The 16,782-nt window shown below is 39.2% G+C and overlaps 2 protein-coding genes across 2 annotated transcripts; both read left to right on the forward strand.

Moving 5' to 3' along the window:
* Nucleotides 1-2,001: 2,001 nt before the first annotated feature.
* Nucleotides 2,002-4,145, forward strand: LOC149046399 (ankyrin repeat domain-containing protein 61-like). The gene is made up of 2 exons (XM_089203184.1): nt 2,002-2,530; nt 2,937-4,145. Exons 1-2 carry the CDS (start codon nt 2,305-2,307, stop codon nt 3,860-3,862), a joined length of 1,152 nt encoding a protein of 383 aa, XP_089059310.1. The 5' UTR covers nt 2,002-2,304; the 3' UTR covers nt 3,863-4,145.
* Nucleotides 4,146-5,047: 902 nt separating this feature from the next.
* Nucleotides 5,048-15,311, forward strand: LOC113672749 (uncharacterized). The gene is made up of 5 exons (XM_089203183.1): nt 5,048-5,176; nt 5,529-5,601; nt 12,702-13,083; nt 13,801-14,597; nt 14,970-15,311. The coding sequence occupies exons 1-5, from the start codon at nt 5,171-5,173 to the stop codon at nt 15,233-15,235; spliced, it is 1,524 nt and encodes a 507-aa protein (XP_089059309.1). The 5' UTR covers nt 5,048-5,170; the 3' UTR covers nt 15,236-15,311.
* Nucleotides 15,312-16,782: the final 1,471 nt, after the last annotated feature.

A 16,782-nucleotide genomic window follows, 5' to 3' on the forward strand; every position in this document is an offset into this window, starting at 1 on the left:
GCCGAAGGATACATCAAAAGCTACAAAGGATCTTATTGCGGCTGCTTTGACTTGGTTTGTATAGTAAAACCGTATATGGAAATGTTAGAAGTAGTAAGGATGAACTATTCATACTTGCTTCAATTGTAGGAACCCTGAGGAACGACCATGGTCGAACGATTTGCTGGATGAATTTTTTTGAAGTGCCGTTCGGAATCTTTTTGGGGTAAGCACCTGATGAAGCATTCACTTTCTTAAAAGAATATAAAATTTGAATTTGACTTCTTGTTAGTGGGCTAAAGTGATTCAATTTGCCAGTAGAGAAAGCGCGGCTGAGTGACTGCATAGTGCTCGCAATGCGGAAGTTCCAAGTTCGAAACACACATTCACAGTTGTCTGGATTTGCTTTTTAACTGTTCCAAACTCAACAGTTCTACCATACTTGTAAATAGTCAACTAGTTCCCCTTCTGCCATTTGGTGTTTTTAAAAAGCACGCATTCAACCCCTAGCTACACAGGCCATGTGTCAATTTTTATTATATAGTTGGTGCAGTGTCATTCACACCACGTTTTCATTTGATATTCGGAAATTCTATCCTTCATTTCTTCTTCACTCGTTCGTTTTTATCAATTTATTTTCATTCTTCAATTTTCATTCATATTTGTTCATCCATTATTTATCTATTTATTTGTTTATTTATTTATTTGCCTGGCTAAATTTTCCTTTTTTGTCGAAAAGTAATCAAAAGGAAAGTTAAAGCTCCTCTTCTATGACTTCTGTACTTCGAACTTTTGAATGGTTATACTTAAATCGCAGCGCTAAGGGCAGCTCTTATTATTTCGACAGGGCCTCTCGGATGTTCCAATCAAAGACTGATCCATGTGTCTATGTAATGTAATCAAAATAAACCAAAACGAAAGTAGTTTTATAAGAGTTCTTTGCAACTATGCTTAATGCAACTCTTGTTAATGTAATGATGGAATTTAAAAATGGGAGAGGTTTGGTGAATTTCCTCCTATCTGTCAGAATAATTGCCCTCCGGGGTCCCTCAGGGAAAAACTTAGACCCATGACCATTTCTTGTACTTATAAATGATTTATATGTTGACAATTTAGCTAATGTACGGAAGTACGTTGACGATATGACCGTATCTGAAGTCGTTGCCAAGGGCAACCGAAATTGTACCCCAGAGATTGCGCATAAGGTTGCGGAGTGGTCTACGCAGAATAGAGTCCACCTCAATAGCGAGAAATGTAAGGAGCTCAGGATATCTTTTGTAAAGGATAAGCCACAGTTTTTCATGGTAATGAACTAGAGAGGGTGTCTAGTGCTAAACCACTAGGTCTGACCATTTCGAGCAACCTTACATTGAACGAGCATATTAGTCAGGCGCATTTTTCTTTAGAAAGATGTCTTCAAACCCGAGCCTAGATTCATCAGTAGAAGAGTTCATAGACGGACAGGAAAATGAAAACACCAAAAGACCAAACACGATGTTGCTCTGTTCCACGAATTTCTTGTTTTGAAAGGCGAGTTGAGACAAATGGACGAATTGACTCTTCAAGAGCTGGATGAAGTCTTGGGTTTTCACCTCTGCATTTCAAATTTTGAACTTCCTTAGAACTATCTCGACATATTTTCAGGATTTCTTTTTTTTAATATAATTAGTTCTACCTTTTAACGGGACTTTTGCTAAATAATTTAAATGTAAAGTATTTTACAAGGAAGCCATTTCAGTGCAACTCTCGAACAGTGAGGCGGCTTCACCGCGCGTTGTTTTCCTTTGAAAGAAAATAAAGATAAGTTTATCTTTGAGTTCTGTTCACTTATGAATCTCGGTATGTATATAATAAATAAGTTACTTGCAGTTGGTTCGCTTGTACGCGCTCACCAACCGCAAAATAACCTATGAATATAAAAGTCGACGGATAAACTGGTTAAACTCGACGCAAGAATTGTTGGATAATTAAGTTTATCAACTGAGTGGATAAAGTAAATTGCCACCGTTAAGAGTTTCTAAAGCTGAAGTTTCGAGCGTAAGCCCTTCGTTAGAGCCAACGGTGGCCAATTTACATTAACAACTAAGATATAATACCAATTATTCTGTTATTGCCCCCCATCGACGCAGAATTACATTTTCCTTAGAAACCTTTCCCTTTCATTTGATAATACGCCGAGGAGAGTTGTGATACACTGAATAATTTATCACGCATCTTCAGATGTTCTTTGTCCTATGGTAATGCAAATTTCTGAATAAGTAGAAATCGAACGCTCGTTTCTTATGTTTTCGACTTTAATTGGAGCGTCATCTCAATTCACTGCGTATGAACCTTGATGAATCGAACTACATGCGAGGCGGCCAATTTATGGATTACATTTTGGAATTAATTCTGAAAAATGAAGACCAGCAGCTGGATAAGATTTTAAGCGAACAAGCGACAAAGAGAGGCTCGAATCCTTTGGAATTAACAATGAAAAACTTTGAAGAAATGTTTGTGTTTGCGTCGTTCGCAGGATCTGTGCGCTGCTTGACAGTTTTGACAAAATATGGTGAGTAAACTTGTAAATCACCCCTTCCCAAGAACGAGCACCGGATGGGAAAAAAAGAGAACTTTGTGATTAATTACTAGTTATAGTTTCTTATTTAGATTTTTCAAATGTGCGGCGTGGTAAACTAATCAATTAAAATAATCAGATTTCGATTTTAAAATAAAAATCAAAATTTCCCTTCTCTTATTTTAAAAACTACTGTCTTCAATTTCAATCTTTTTTTTAAATTTTCTTCTGATGGCCTCAGTTTTAGAATTATAAGTTTCATTTCCAGTGATGAGTTCGCCAGAGCGGGACGCGACGTATCATTGAGCCTTTAGAGCAGTGCAGTCGTAATGATATAAAGATGATTCATTGCGATATGAAATAGGAGATGACCTAATAAGATCTTACATGTAAACGTTAGGACTGATAGACGTCAACTTTCTGGCGAGCCTCAGGACCTCACTTCACGGGCTTCCTGTCACGCCACTCAGAATAGCCGTGGAATATGATAACATCGCTGTCGTAAATTGGCTTTGCTGTCACGGGGCAAACGTCAACAACAGAGAAGCCGTATGGAGTACGAAATCAGATGAAATCACTTCCGGTTCGTTTATTTCTAGCACGTGCTCAGTCCCCTGTATGACGCCTCTGCATTTTGCCCAATCTGCCGCGTGTGTTAAGATTCTTTTGGAGAATGGGGCCGACATGTCTACGCAAGACTGCATGGGAAAGACACCTGTGGCAATGGCAACACTATACGGCCGTTTTGACGTATTGGAAGCACTCTGTTGTCACGGAGCGCCTTTAAATCTGGCGAGCTGTTGGGGAGCGACACCGCTGATGTATGCTCAATACGGGCGCAGTAAGTCTGAACGAGTGTCAGCTACGGAGATTTTATGTCGGTTTGGCGCTGATGTTGATTTGCAAGACAGAAATGGACGAACCGCCTTGCATCTGGCCAAAGATGTGGAGTGCGTTTGTCTGATTCTTGCTTATCATGGAGACCCTAGTATTGAGACGGTCTTTGGAAAAACAGCCCTTGTCACAGCCGCTGAGAATCAACGCTTGGACATTTGCCGCATGTTATGTGACGCACAAGCTGTGGTTAGCCTTGGAGCCTTGGGTCGGGGGTCAACTCTCTTTTGTGCCATATCACGTGATACTCAGGCCTGGCTCATGGAATGTTCTCGAAATGTCAGACAGCTAAGCCATCTTTGTCGCTGTGTGATACGTAACCAACTCAAATTGAATTATAAAAATATTTTTGAGGGAGTTAGACGGCTTCCCTTGCCTACACCCCTTGAAACTTACGTTTCTTTTAATATGAAAGACCAAATTTTGAAATGATAAATTAATAATATTTTGTTTATTCCTTTTCCATGATTATACGAGTTGATATTGTAAGAAGGCGCCGTTACTTCAAGACTATCTTTTAAGCTCCAAAAAGTTACTGCGTGTACCCAAGTAGGAAGACTTAGGTGTAATTATTTGTAACAAGCTTACTTGGGACTTGGAATGCTTTGTGCGAAACACTTGATTTATCAGGGATATTTGAACATTGCGGTTATGAAAAAGAAATCATATGTAAAAACAGTTGCAATCGTGTGGGGCTAATAAATAAGAAGTAATGATAGGTAAAGTCTCTGTTCCATCGCTAAAAAGTAATTTATCATCCGGTTAACAAACATCAAAACAAACTTCGCTGTCTCTCTCAGGGTCTTCACATTAAATTTGTGGTTGTGCCTAGTCCGTGCTTTTCGCTTTGATCCCATTTCTGACTTTTCACCATACACTGTTCAAGCCTTTCGTTTTGTTATGGAGAGCGCCCATGTTTTTTAGAGTGCGTTGCGTTACATAATTATTAAAAATAGAACGAAGAAGTTTCTAGAACATTTAGTCATGATGACTAAGCGAGAACTTTAAGGAGAACCTTCTAGAACCGTGACTCAGCATATTTTGTTATGATGTAATCATAGTGTAATGTTTCTAAAAATAACAATATTACAGATCTCTAGAACATTCTAGAACTTTTCTGAAAGATATATAAGGAGTCACGCTAGCTTAAAGAGGGAAGCCTTTTAGTGAGCTATAACTGCTGTTGCGAAGAGCCCAGAGGAGCGAGAGCCGGACAGAGTTGTTTACTGGAATTGAAAGCCGTGTGGAAGGCTACGTGAGAGAAAGAATTACGGACGTCGACAGTTTGTTAAAGATTTTCAAGAGAACTGTGAGTTGTGCGGTAGTGCACTGAGATTTAAGTGATATTATTTGTAAAGGGCTCTAAGTTATAGGGATACTGATTGTATTAACATTTATATCGCTCCGTAGATAAGCGAAAAAGATAGTTATTGTATTGGTTGTCGATATCGCTTCGTAGTTATTACGTTGGTCAATAAAGTAGTTGAGTTGTACGAGTTGTATCTTTCTGGCGGTTTGAAAAATACCGTAACAGTTTCAACAACTGACAGCAGATACATTCTTGCATTCTAATTGAAGTTCTTACAGCTTCTTGGTCTCAACCGAGTGACTCACGATAACCGCAGGCAGTTATGGTTTGGCGGTATTGTTATCCTGAGTTATAACTTTCAGCCAGGACTCTTTGAGAAACCGTGCTGTTTCTCTGAGTTACTTTCCTATCCCATCAATGTTTGAAAGAAGATGAAGGTACCTAAAATTATGCGGCATTTCTGCAGTCGACAATCGAAATGTGTTTACCTATGCAACATGTCAAACAAAATCATCCACGGTACAGTTACTAGAGTAATTCGGTTAGAGAAGAGTAGTCATCTAGATCAATATCTCCCCTTCAAATAAACGAACCTGTCATTTTCCACCGTACCAGAGGGTACGAGAGGGGGAGAGCTAGCATCACTTACTAAAAGGGATCCTTTTCGGCGACTGGACATCAGGTTACGGTAGTTGAGCATTAACTTCGAATTGACCGTGCACGGTCCGTGACAGTTAGTTTGTTCTGATGGGCGGTTCCTTGTGAATATATTTGGTTTTCTTCTCTCAGTGTTGGCGTGCGTACAAGATTCATTCAGCATCTACTTGTATATTTTATCCTTTCCCGGCAAAGCTCGACAAAGGTAATGTTATGGAAAATTGTTAAGATGTCATTAGTGATGATGATAACTCTAGATTCCTCTCCTGACTCATGGGGCATAGTTTTCGCTTGTGAAATTAGAGGTCTAAGCGAAATTCGAATTCGAAAATTATGTACATGTCTTGAGAATCCAAACATCTGTGGATGAAATATTATGAATAAAACTCAAATGCAAGGTTACCGCTTGAATTACGAAAGAAACCTTGTCTTTCCAAAAAGCTCAATACTTGTCCTTGGCCCTAAAAGAAACTGAGTCTTCATCAGTTCGATGCCGAAACTACGCTTCATTTGCCAAGGATTGGGTTGTCCACTTGAAGTCTTTGTCCCATCAATCTGATGAAAAGAATTAAATTTGTCATTTGGTCAACAAACACGGAAATTCGAGCTAACTTATACGCCGTTTTTCTCGATCGAGGAACACGTCTTTAGCGATTTTCGAATTATGTGCTGTTTTCCTCTGCACGTATATCAACATACTTGCACGCTTCGATCATTTTTTTATCATTGTGGGTTGATTCAACATCCATGTATATTCATTTCTTCATTAAGTTTGTAGTTGAAGCTAACCTGTGCCTTTCGCTTTAATTTCATTTCTGAAAAACTGTTTCTAGTCAAAGCACCCATCAACTCCCACGTGTGAAGCGACTTAACGACCCGCGGTTTAGGATTGGTTATATCGAAGAAGAAACACTCGTAGTTTCTTGGTCTCAACCGAATGACTCACAATAACAATTGTCACACAATCTTATTTTTTTTTCTTAAAATTCTCAGGTAAAAGCCACTTCGTCAAATGTTCTCACACGTGCGTTTCACTGTGAACATAGCTAACTAAATTGCGTAAATGTCATATTCTATAATAAATTGCAGTTAATAAATGCCAAGCGATCTCAGGTCCTCCTTATCCTAATTTGCATAAATATTTTTAGTGAGCAGAAGTCGACATACCACCAAATTCATTCCAACAGCACTTGCATCCCAAATGTTAAAAGCTATAGATCCTTTAAAAACTATTTTTCCGGTGACTGGACATCAGTGTACGGAAATTGAGCATTTATCTCCTACGAATTAAGCAATCCGAAACCGCGGGCGGTTAAGTCGTTTTACAAGTGGGTTCATGGAATTTGTAAATTAACTTGCTCTGATGGGTGCTTTGTACTTCTGTACTCATTTGGCTTTGTTTCCCTCAGTGTTGTTTCGTGCAAGGTAGTTTCATCCAGTTATATCTTTCATCTGTTCCTTGCAAAGCTGGATAAAGATAATGTCGTGGACATTTAGTACACGAATTATTAAGACAGTATTCATGATAATGATAACTTTGTAGGATTATGTATTTATCATAGTACTTGACTATTCCATTTGAATCTCCGCCTTGGAGGAAACCAAATTCTCCACAGAGGGCGCACCTAGATAAACTGATGACTAATGAAGGCCTTGAACACCTGTATTCTTCTACCGAATTTTTGTGCCAAGCTGAAGTTGACTCGTAGTTAATCCGTGGTTTCTTTATAAAGGAGAAAAAATTATTTTCACTCCTAAGAAGCGTTGACATCTTTCGCGTTGCCATCCATTTAGTGGAGTATGCCATCTACGGACTAAGGGGATTCGGGATCATTTATTTTTATTCTTTTCAGTTATTACAATGTTTCCCTCATCCAAAATAATCCGAAAAATTTGTCTGAACGGAAAGGCTACAGTTCCTTTTCCATGGAGTCCCCAGGGTGGATTGGGGTCGCGTTTTCCAAATAGCCTCAGTGATCATACTTCAAAAAATAACATGTCTTTTCCCTCCAAGAATTGGTATGAAAATTATGTTTGTTTTTGTTTTGTCGGTGGAGTGATTTTGAGGTTTCTGAGTATAGTCGCGAAATTTCAAGTTCTTTTTCCCTCGATAGTTTTTAAGTGCTCCATTTTTTAACTCGTGAATTGCGCGCATGCGCAAGAGCGAGTTGTAGATACGATATGGGGAATGGCACTCGCTCGCTCGCTCGCTCGATTGGTCGATTCCTGTAAACTTTTTTTTCGATCTTAGGCTTTTGGGTGCATTTGATAGTTTTTGGCGAGCAATAAACAAACGGAATGGCGACCTTTGTTGCTAAGAATAGTGGTGGGGTGAAAAAGAAGCCAATGATAATAATATAAGAGTTTTTTTTTTTCGTTTTAGTTTCGACAAGCGGCGCCAGCGACTGGCAGGCATGCAAGGATTCACACTGAAATAACAGAACAACCTTCGTTTTTCATAAAATTGTAATTTACAACCTTAAACTTGAAAACAATCACTTACTGCGAAGCGCTCGGAGTTTAGAGATGTTCAAAAGCTTTTTCTGTTATGGCGTGAGATTGAAGACAATATCGATCATTACGCTTCGTATCGTGTGTTTTTCCTGTGTGAAGCAACAAAAGATGCCGGCGACTGACGAAATTACAAGTTAACACGAAAATCAAATAACACCTAAACAAACAATTTTAGCGACCAATTTTCAGTGAATTTTTAAAGAACAATTTTCTTTTAAGTTTCAAGACAATTTGAAGATTCAAAATACATATTACGTACTAAAATGCGAAAGTTATACACCACAAAATTGATAAATAGGCCTGAAATGAAATTCTATCTTGTTATTGATTATACGTTGCCTAACACGTGACTAAAATCTACTTAGGCGGAGATCCAAAATGATGGTGGCAGTCTTGGCTTAGTTATATCACTCAAAACTCGTTCCCGCTTGTCTCATTGGATAAAGAGGGAATCGTTAACAGGGCGTGAAATTGCGCCTAATACAGGCGCCAATGCGCCTAAATTTTTCACTTTGGCGACCAAATCCTGAAAGTTAGTCGCCAAATTGGCGACTAACATCATCATCCATCCTTGTCAAATGTAATAGCATGATCATTTTAATTATAATGCCTTCTTATCCCAACGTTACTTTGTTTCTTTGCTACATTAGCGAACACTGCACTACTGCTCGTACTCTAGATATGACAATCGACCACAAAATTCCCTATACCAGATAACATTAAACATAATCCAAAAAATCATTTGTCGATTCACGAGTTTGCTCACAGAGCACTTTGATCTATCGCTGTACTGCGAAGGTACAGAGAAACAAAGGCGCCGAATGCAAAAATGGTTTCCGAGATGCAAACAGTTTTTCGGGAGCGAAGCTCGAGGAGAGCTGTGAGCTACGAGGAACAGATTATTTCCAAGGACAAAAATACGAACATATTTTTCAACGAAAAATGGAGGCCACTGTGACTACGAATAGCTTACCTTGTACCGTTTGCCGCATGGAATGTTGCGTTTTAGGCCAATCACGCGCAAGCAAAAATAATTGATGGATTATGATGAGTGTTATGTAAATATTTTGAACAATTTTACAATTCAACTTCGTTGGATTGTTATGTTAGGATCTCGCACACCTTAAGGTTTCCCTTCATTGGATAGTTATCTCAGCATCTCGCGCACTTTTAGGATTCTCTTTCATGTGACTGTTACGTAAGTAACTCACGTTCTTTCAGGATTCTCTTTTGATTGTTACGTTAGAATATCGCGCACATGTAGGATTCCTCTTTCACTGAATTGTTACGTTTGTATTTTGTGCACTTTAAGGATTCTCTTTCATTCGATTGTTACGTTAGTGTCTCGCACAACTTAGCAAAATGTAGGATTCTCCTTCATTCGTAAGTTACATTAGTATCCCGCGCACTTAGGATTCTCTTTCATTCGATTGGTACTTCAGTATCTTGCACAATTTTGGGATTCTCGTTTATTCGATTGCAAAGTTAGTCTTTCGCCTACTTTTAGTACTTTACACTGACGTAGATGAAGAATAAAAACGTTATTGATCTCGAGGAACATTAATATCCTGGCGAAAACTCCCAATGGGGTAGAGAGAAGAAAAAGGGCAGTTAGGAGATTTACCATGGCTTCAACTATGCGGCGAATCTTGTTGAACGGCATGAATGATGCATAGTGGCGCGTACGAAGACAAATTATGGATTACGTCGGCTATTTTTTTAATATGAGAGAATCAAGTTAAATACTTAAATAACTTCAAATTGTCAATTTTAGAGGTGAAAATTTGTGAAAATGACGATAAAATAAGCATTTTTGGAAATCGGGAGATTACTTTTAATTATCATTCTGAAGAGTTTTCCAAATATAAAACTTTTGTTACCAAGCGACTAAAGTGGAGAGATTATTTTTTTCTCAGAGGGCCCGGTAACAAATCCTGCAATCTGATTGGTTCTTTACGCGGTCAGTATTTTCCTATCTCTGCCCACGGGCAACGATAACGCTTATGTGAGTCGCCGAGTACATCCCTACTAGTACTTTCGTTGCCATCTTTCATAAATACATCTAGTTTTACCGGCCGGGCAGTATTTTTAAGCAAAGACGTCGGTCACTACCTCAAGCCGATAAATAACTTATTAATCCTCTCTTTTCTCTCTCTCAAATCACTTTGGTTGACAGAAGAATATTGGTTTCAGAATGAATTTGTTTAAGCAATGGTGTCATTACTTTGGTTGACAAGCGGCCTAAAAACCGTCTGCAATTAATTTTAAGTGCCACTCTCGCCAAGAGCGGTCCTCTCAACTTCCCGTCGGAAAAAAGTTTCATTGAATTCCTTCAGTTTCTTTAGTGCAAATTACGGTGCAAATGTCCAAACTGAACGGACTTAAATTTTGGTTCCAACTTGTAGAACCTGCGAAACAGGTCGTATGACAAAGAGAAAAGTTTGCACGATCACGTCAGGCAATACATCAAGCTGGGTTTGTCCAGTTGATTTTAATGGTCGCAGGGAAATGTCGAGTTTGTCGCTCAAACCGTTGTGGTCCCAGTAAGAGCGTAACATCATTAATGACGAAAACAAATTTGCAGAAAGGAGGGTTAGTTCATCGGTTAGTTCATACTAAATATAGTAGTAGGTTAGTTCATACTAAATCTCGGGAGAAACTCCAAGAATTGTTTCGGAGTGTATGCCTGTTGTTTTGTAAATATAAACACTGCAACCTATTTTAACTTGTTTTTGTATCCTTTTAAGCAACGCGACCTGTCTGTTATGACCAGAGTGCCAAGTTTTATTCTTTAATTTTGATCTTCTCCACTCTGTGCGTAGTTCATGACCTGATATTTCAACGTAAGCTATCGAGAAGGCGCCTCCCGATCACCTTTGTCTACTTTGTAAGTCACGCAAGCGCGCAAGCGTTACGACCGATCACGTTTACGCAACGATTTAGGACAACTCGGCATCTAATCTTCATTCAGTTGCTGTGAAAACCTAAAATCCTCAACGTAGAAGATAAACGAACGAAGTTGAACGGTCAAAAGGAGATCTTGGTCAACTCTAAGAATCATGCAAATAATCTTTGACACGAGCGCAATTGAGCAAACACATAGATTTGCGTTGTTTTTAAGAAGTTGGTGGATGGAAGCTAGAGATATACCCGCGGGTTTGAGGCAATTTGTGACCTCATTGGTGTATAAACTATGCACTGATGTGCTTTTTCAGCACGATTAACGCCTGCATTTTGAGAATTCTTTCGCACAAAGTAGTGAGTTTTTGATATGCAAATTAAGTTGGAAGAGAAGGGTCTCCTCTGATCACGCTGGTATGAAAAATATTTCAGCTGAAGTTTCCATATTTTGTCTGTGAACTAACTGAATACACTTTGTAACTTGTAGCAAGGTAGAATTCCGTTAGCTACATTGTTGCAGTCGCTGCGCGCGGGACAAAATCTTTGAAATTTACACTTTCGATCGCTGTCCACAGGGGTGGTCTGGCCAAAAATCATTTTTGGCTTGTGGCGACGCAAAAAAAGAGAATTGGAGAACATCTAAACTATTTTTGAAACATGTGTCCTAAACCCTTTTCAAGGGCAAAAAATAAAAGAAAACTTTTTTCCGACGGGAAGTTGAGAGGACCGCTCTTAGCGAGAATGGTACTTAATCTTTCACAAAAAGTACCCAGAAAGTTAAAACGTGAGGTATTTGGTTACAGTTGAACTAATTGATGGAACTTTCATTCATTTAATATCTGAATTTTCTCAAACAATTTGTTCGTAGTGAAAGAGCGAGCAAAGTTTTAATTTCAGCTCTACAACGAATATACGCTCTCGGTGAGTCTTTCCAAGTCCGTTCAGTTTGGACATTTGCACCGTAATTTGCACGAAAGAAACTGAAGGAATTCAATGAAAAAAGGCCGCATTAAATCTCCTTATGTCTCGTTGCAGTGTATCATCCGAATTTAGGTTTTGTGGAGGAAAGACCAGATTTACACACGCCATTGTAGAAAACAAACGAGCAAACTCTCACAACTTAAAAATAAACATTTTGAATTTACTTACAGTTACTTTCCTCGCCGTTTACTTAATGAACAGAGGCAAATCTTCATACATGAATTAGTCGTCGATGAGAGTGAATAATGCTTTCTGTAAGATCATTGACTGTTTTTGAAGAAAACATCAAGGTGACAGTCCTCGCCAAAGAGGAAAAGTACTTCGACCTATGATCTTGGACGATCAGTTTAATTTTTTCGATGTTTATTGCAGCGAGGTAAAATATCATGAACGCAAGAAAGGTTCACTCTATCACGAGCTATCTAAACTTAGTCATACAGTATTTTATTGAGAAAACACGTCAACGAGCGGACTTATTTGCCCTACTTCATGCTTGTTTAGCCATTGATAAGTAAATACATATTGCTGTAAAACAAAGCAATCATATTCAAAAGTTGAGCGAATCACGAAGAAACGAATGTTAATTAGAATACAGTGCAGTGGATTCTATTGCGCCGTCAAATGCGACGCGAAGTGGAAAGTCCTATTGATAAAGGGGCTAATATGAGTTTTTGGTGTTTTGTTGGTAGGGCCAATACAAAATAATTTGGATTTATCCAATGAGCTGATGATGTGAATTGTACACCGTAAAGACACTTACAAAGCCGACGTTTCGAGCGCTGGCCTTTCGTCAGAGCAAATGACAAAGGGCTAACGCTTGATAGGTCAGCGTTATGATGTCTCTCTGAAAGTCTTATGACCCTTGGAAATTAGAAGTAATATCCAAGTTTGGTTTTGTTTTGGCATCAGGTCAGAGTGGTGACGTCATGAAAAACAACTGGAAACTATTCCTTTCATGTGCTTTGATCCTGGTTATTCTACAGCCTCTCTTTGGCCTCCCCGCCCTAAAACGGAAACGTCAGAAATATAAAGTTTTAATCCTCGGAGCCGGTTCTGCTGGCATTACAGCTGCTAAAACGTTGTACGATAGAGGCATCAGGAACTTCCTCGTGTTAGAGGCTCAGGATTACATTGGAGGGCGAATGAAGTCAGTGCCCTTTGCTGGTATGAAGATAGAGGAAGGAGCCAACTGGATTCACTACGTGGAAGAGAAGGACAATCCCCTTAATCGATTGAACAAAAAGTACAACTTGACGGGACATCTGTCCAATTATAGCGATTTCTGTATGCGGTAAGTTGACTCATATTTATAATCATTATCATCACTATTCACATTATTTCCGATTCCAGACACTAGTGTCTGGTACTGTCTGTTAGGTTTCCATCACAATGGCTCGTGTATCTTCTTAGTGGCCTTTCTCGCCCAGTCGTCCAACCAAAGACAGCTCACTTCCATACTCAGCACCTTCTTCGCCATGTAATCTATTTGCACGTCGTTTGACTCATACATCGGTTTGAGTTCCATCCGTGGGTACCACGGATGAACATAGTCGGCAAACTTGACGTCCCTCAGTACTTCAAAGAACAGCACTTTTGGTGCAGCGTTTTTATTGTTCACATATTTGGAGTGCGTCAGCGATGAACGGCCCGGCAACACGCGAGCATGGCTTTCTGGTTCCTTTTCGCATATTCTGCATAGGGCGCTTACTTGTTATGACGTAATCGTCCTAGAGGCCAGGAAAAACTTGGATTGGCGAGAACTATTCGTAAGGCTCGATTGCGCTTGTCATGGCTTGCGTCAGAGTGTACGCTCAACCGCTCGATCTCAAGCTCGATCAGCCACGTGTATCCAGCTGGCTATTATATTATCGACAATATTATTATCATCATCACCATTTTTTATATCATTCACAAATTTTTCCGTTACAGCCCTTTCCCAGTTATCTCGGCCAAAATACTTATTATTGCAATAAATTAATGTCAATGATCAAATCATTTTCTTGCACAGAGATGACTTTGAGAACGACATCACTAATTTGAAAACGTTCCATCTGTGGGAGAAAGTTCGTGACGAACTGTTTGCAGAGGGGGAAAAAAGGGATGAGTCGGACCCCCCACCCAGAGACATGCCTGCCTCTGTTTACCTGAAGATGCGCGGATGGCGTTCAGATTCCCCGGTGAAGAGGACCTTCTCCTGGTTCGACATTGATTTCGAGTACGGTGGAGATGAAACTGTTACATCCCTTAATAACATGGGTTTTCCGGGAGAAGATTTCTTTATCACTGACCAGAGAGGATACTGGACCCTCTTCAGTGACTTTTATATGCGGTTTAGGGAGAAGATTTTGCTAAATAAGCCTGTTACCAAGATCTACTACTCTGATAACAGCGTTACAGCCACCACAGCCGATGGAGATGAGTTTATTGCAGACTACGCCCTGTCAACCTTCAGTTCTGGAGTGCTGGGCAGTGGCTTAGTTGAGTTTGACCCTCCTTTCCCCAAATGGAAGTTGGAAGTAATATATCGTTTCCGTCCAGTTTACTTTACTAAGATTTTTCTTAAGTTTCCGCGAGATTTCTGGGATGATCACGAGTGGATTATGCACGCTGGCAAGAAAAAGGGCGAGTTTCCAACTTTCTATGACCTAGATCGACCTGGTTTCTTCCCTGGCACAGGTGTTTTGTTTACATCGGTGACTGGTGATGAATCACTCAGAATTGAGGCGCAAGACAATTCCAAAACGATGATAGAAGTGATGGCCACTCTGAGGAAAATTTACGGCGAAAACATTCCTAACGCTACAGGTGAGCTGGATGTATTTTATCATTTTGGTTAGTAATCTTTGTATGACTTGATTCTGATCGGTGATTCTTTCTGATGAAAGAAGGTATAGGAGAACAGGCAGGATGTTTTTGGAACATGTCGATTCTATTTCATTTTTTTTTGTTTGTTTCAAGTGGAAAATGAAGTCTGTTTTCCAAGACGTCCACACCGTGAATTCTTGCTAATTTCCCTCCACTTTTGGGGAGTCGTTTTAGTTGTTAAAACTAATCTACGCCAGTTACATCATGAAAGGGACATTTCTGTCGTTGAATGAGTAACGACTATTTTATGCTTACAGTATCTGCTTGTAACTCAACTGACCCATCTTCCTCCTTTAAAAATTTCTTTGTTAGACATCCATGTCAGCAAGTGGTCACAGAATCCATATGTGAGAGCAGCTTGGACAGATCCAGTAGTCGGCACAAGTTGGGGTCACTATGAGAACATGGCTGGTCGGCTTGGCAATCTCTTCTTTGCTGGGGAGAGCACCAGCTCTGAGTGGATGGGGTTCGTTCAGGGTGGATACTTCACTGGACAAGCTAAGGCCAAGGAGATAATCAGCTGTCTGAAGGGAAAGAAGTGTAAGCCATACCGAAAAGCCAAGAAATATGTTAAGTGAGACGTAACAACAGCGAGTGACTGAGAATGTTTGTAAACGTGTGCTGGTGAACCTCAAATAAAAGGATTTCACTCCATCTGTGTAACACGTCTGTCTGACGATGATGCTTCCCAACAGAGCAGTTTTCGATTGGCTTTGGTCGCTCCCGCCCTTCCCCCTCCCCCTCCCCTTTCCGCTCTCCGCTCTCTCCACAAATCAAATTCTAAAATGAATGAGAGTCACTTTTAATTTTCTTGCGTTTGAAATTGTTTGTTTTGCTAATTCTCGACTTAGAATATTTTCTTATGTTTTCACTGGTTGTTAGCGTGGCATCATTCTTTTTTTTTCTGGTTTCGTGACATTTATTCAAACTGCGCGTTAAGAATTCAAACTTGGTTATTTACAAGATGATAAGCAAACAACACGAACCCAGTTGACGCCATTGGAATACTCGCTCCCTTTGGAAATATTGCAAAATCTTTCATCTTAGCCACTTTTCTTTTGAAATGCGATCAATGTTGAAAGTAAATTAACTTTCCTCTGATATATTTAATCATAGCAATATCTTTATCAGAACGGATCACATTAATCCTTTACACCCTAACATCAGTATGTATATTCTCCATACGGTTTTTTATACATTTCCAAAGGTGCTGTGAAGGAGAATTTGTTTAACAATCAAGTGCTTCTTTAGTCAGTGATCGTTTCCTCTTTTCTCGTGACCTAAATGTTTGATTCAGGGATGATATTGTGAGGAGAAATTAGATGTACATCACTGTTAGGGGTCAAACGAGGGTCAAGAGTTTCAATTTTTTATACAGGCTTTATTTTTTAGGTGATTCCTACTAAGTTAGTTTCCACTTTAATGTGCACAGCAACAATGTAGTATCATGATTACAAACTACTTCGACGTGTAGAACATAGTTTCTTATTTAGATTTTTCAAATGTACGGCGTGGTAAACTAATCAATTAAAATAATCAGATTTCGATTTTAAAATCAAAATTTCCCTTCTCTTATTTTAAAAACTACTGTCTTCAATTTCAATCTTTTTTTTAAATTTTCTTATGATGGCCTCAGTTTTAGAATTATAAGTTTCATTTCCAGTGATGAGTCTCAGGTCCTCCTTATCCTAATTTGCATAAATATTTTTAGTGAGCAGAATTCGACATACCACCAAATTCATTCCAACAGCACTTGCATCCCAAATGTTAAAAGCTATAGATCCTTTAAAAAATATTTTTCCGGTGACTGGACATCAGTGTACGGAAATTGAGCATTTATCTCCTACGAATTAAGCAATCCTAAACCGCGGGCGATAAAATCGTTTTACAAGTGGGATCATGGAATTTGTAAATTAACTTGCTCTGATGGGTGCTTTGTACTTCTGTACTCATTTGGCTTTGTTTCCCTCAGTGTTGTTTCGTGCAAGGTAGTTTCATCCAGTTATATCTTTCATCTGTTCCTTGCAAAGCTGGATAAAGGTAATGTCGTGGACATTTAGTACACGAATTACTAAGATGGTATTCATGATAATGATAACTTTGTAGGATTATGTATTTATCATAG

Source organism: Pocillopora damicornis, chromosome 4, assembly GCF_964200805.1.
Source record: "Pocillopora damicornis chromosome 4, jaPocDami1.2, whole genome shotgun sequence".
NCBI classification, from domain to species: Eukaryota; Metazoa; Cnidaria; class Anthozoa; order Scleractinia; family Pocilloporidae; genus Pocillopora; species Pocillopora damicornis.

What these genes read in the sequence shown, in the direction of transcription:
- LOC149046399 (XM_089203184.1), top strand. Translation starts at nt 2,305, where the DNA reads ATGAACCTTGATGAATCGAACTACATGCGAGGCGGCCAATTTATGGAT. An exon ending in GACAGTTTTGACAAAATATG is followed by an intron (nt 2,531 to 2,936) that starts GTGAGTAAACTT and finishes TGTAAACGTTAG; the next exon opens with GACTGATAGACGTCAACTTT.
- LOC113672749 (XM_089203183.1), top strand. An exon ending in CCCGGCAAAGCTCGACAAAG is followed by an intron (nt 5,602 to 12,701) that starts GTAATGTTATGG and finishes TTTTGGCATCAG; the next exon opens with GTCAGAGTGGTGACGTCATG. An exon ending in AAACATTCCTAACGCTACAG is followed by an intron (nt 14,598 to 14,969) that starts GTGAGCTGGATG and finishes TTTCTTTGTTAG; the next exon opens with ACATCCATGTCAGCAAGTGG.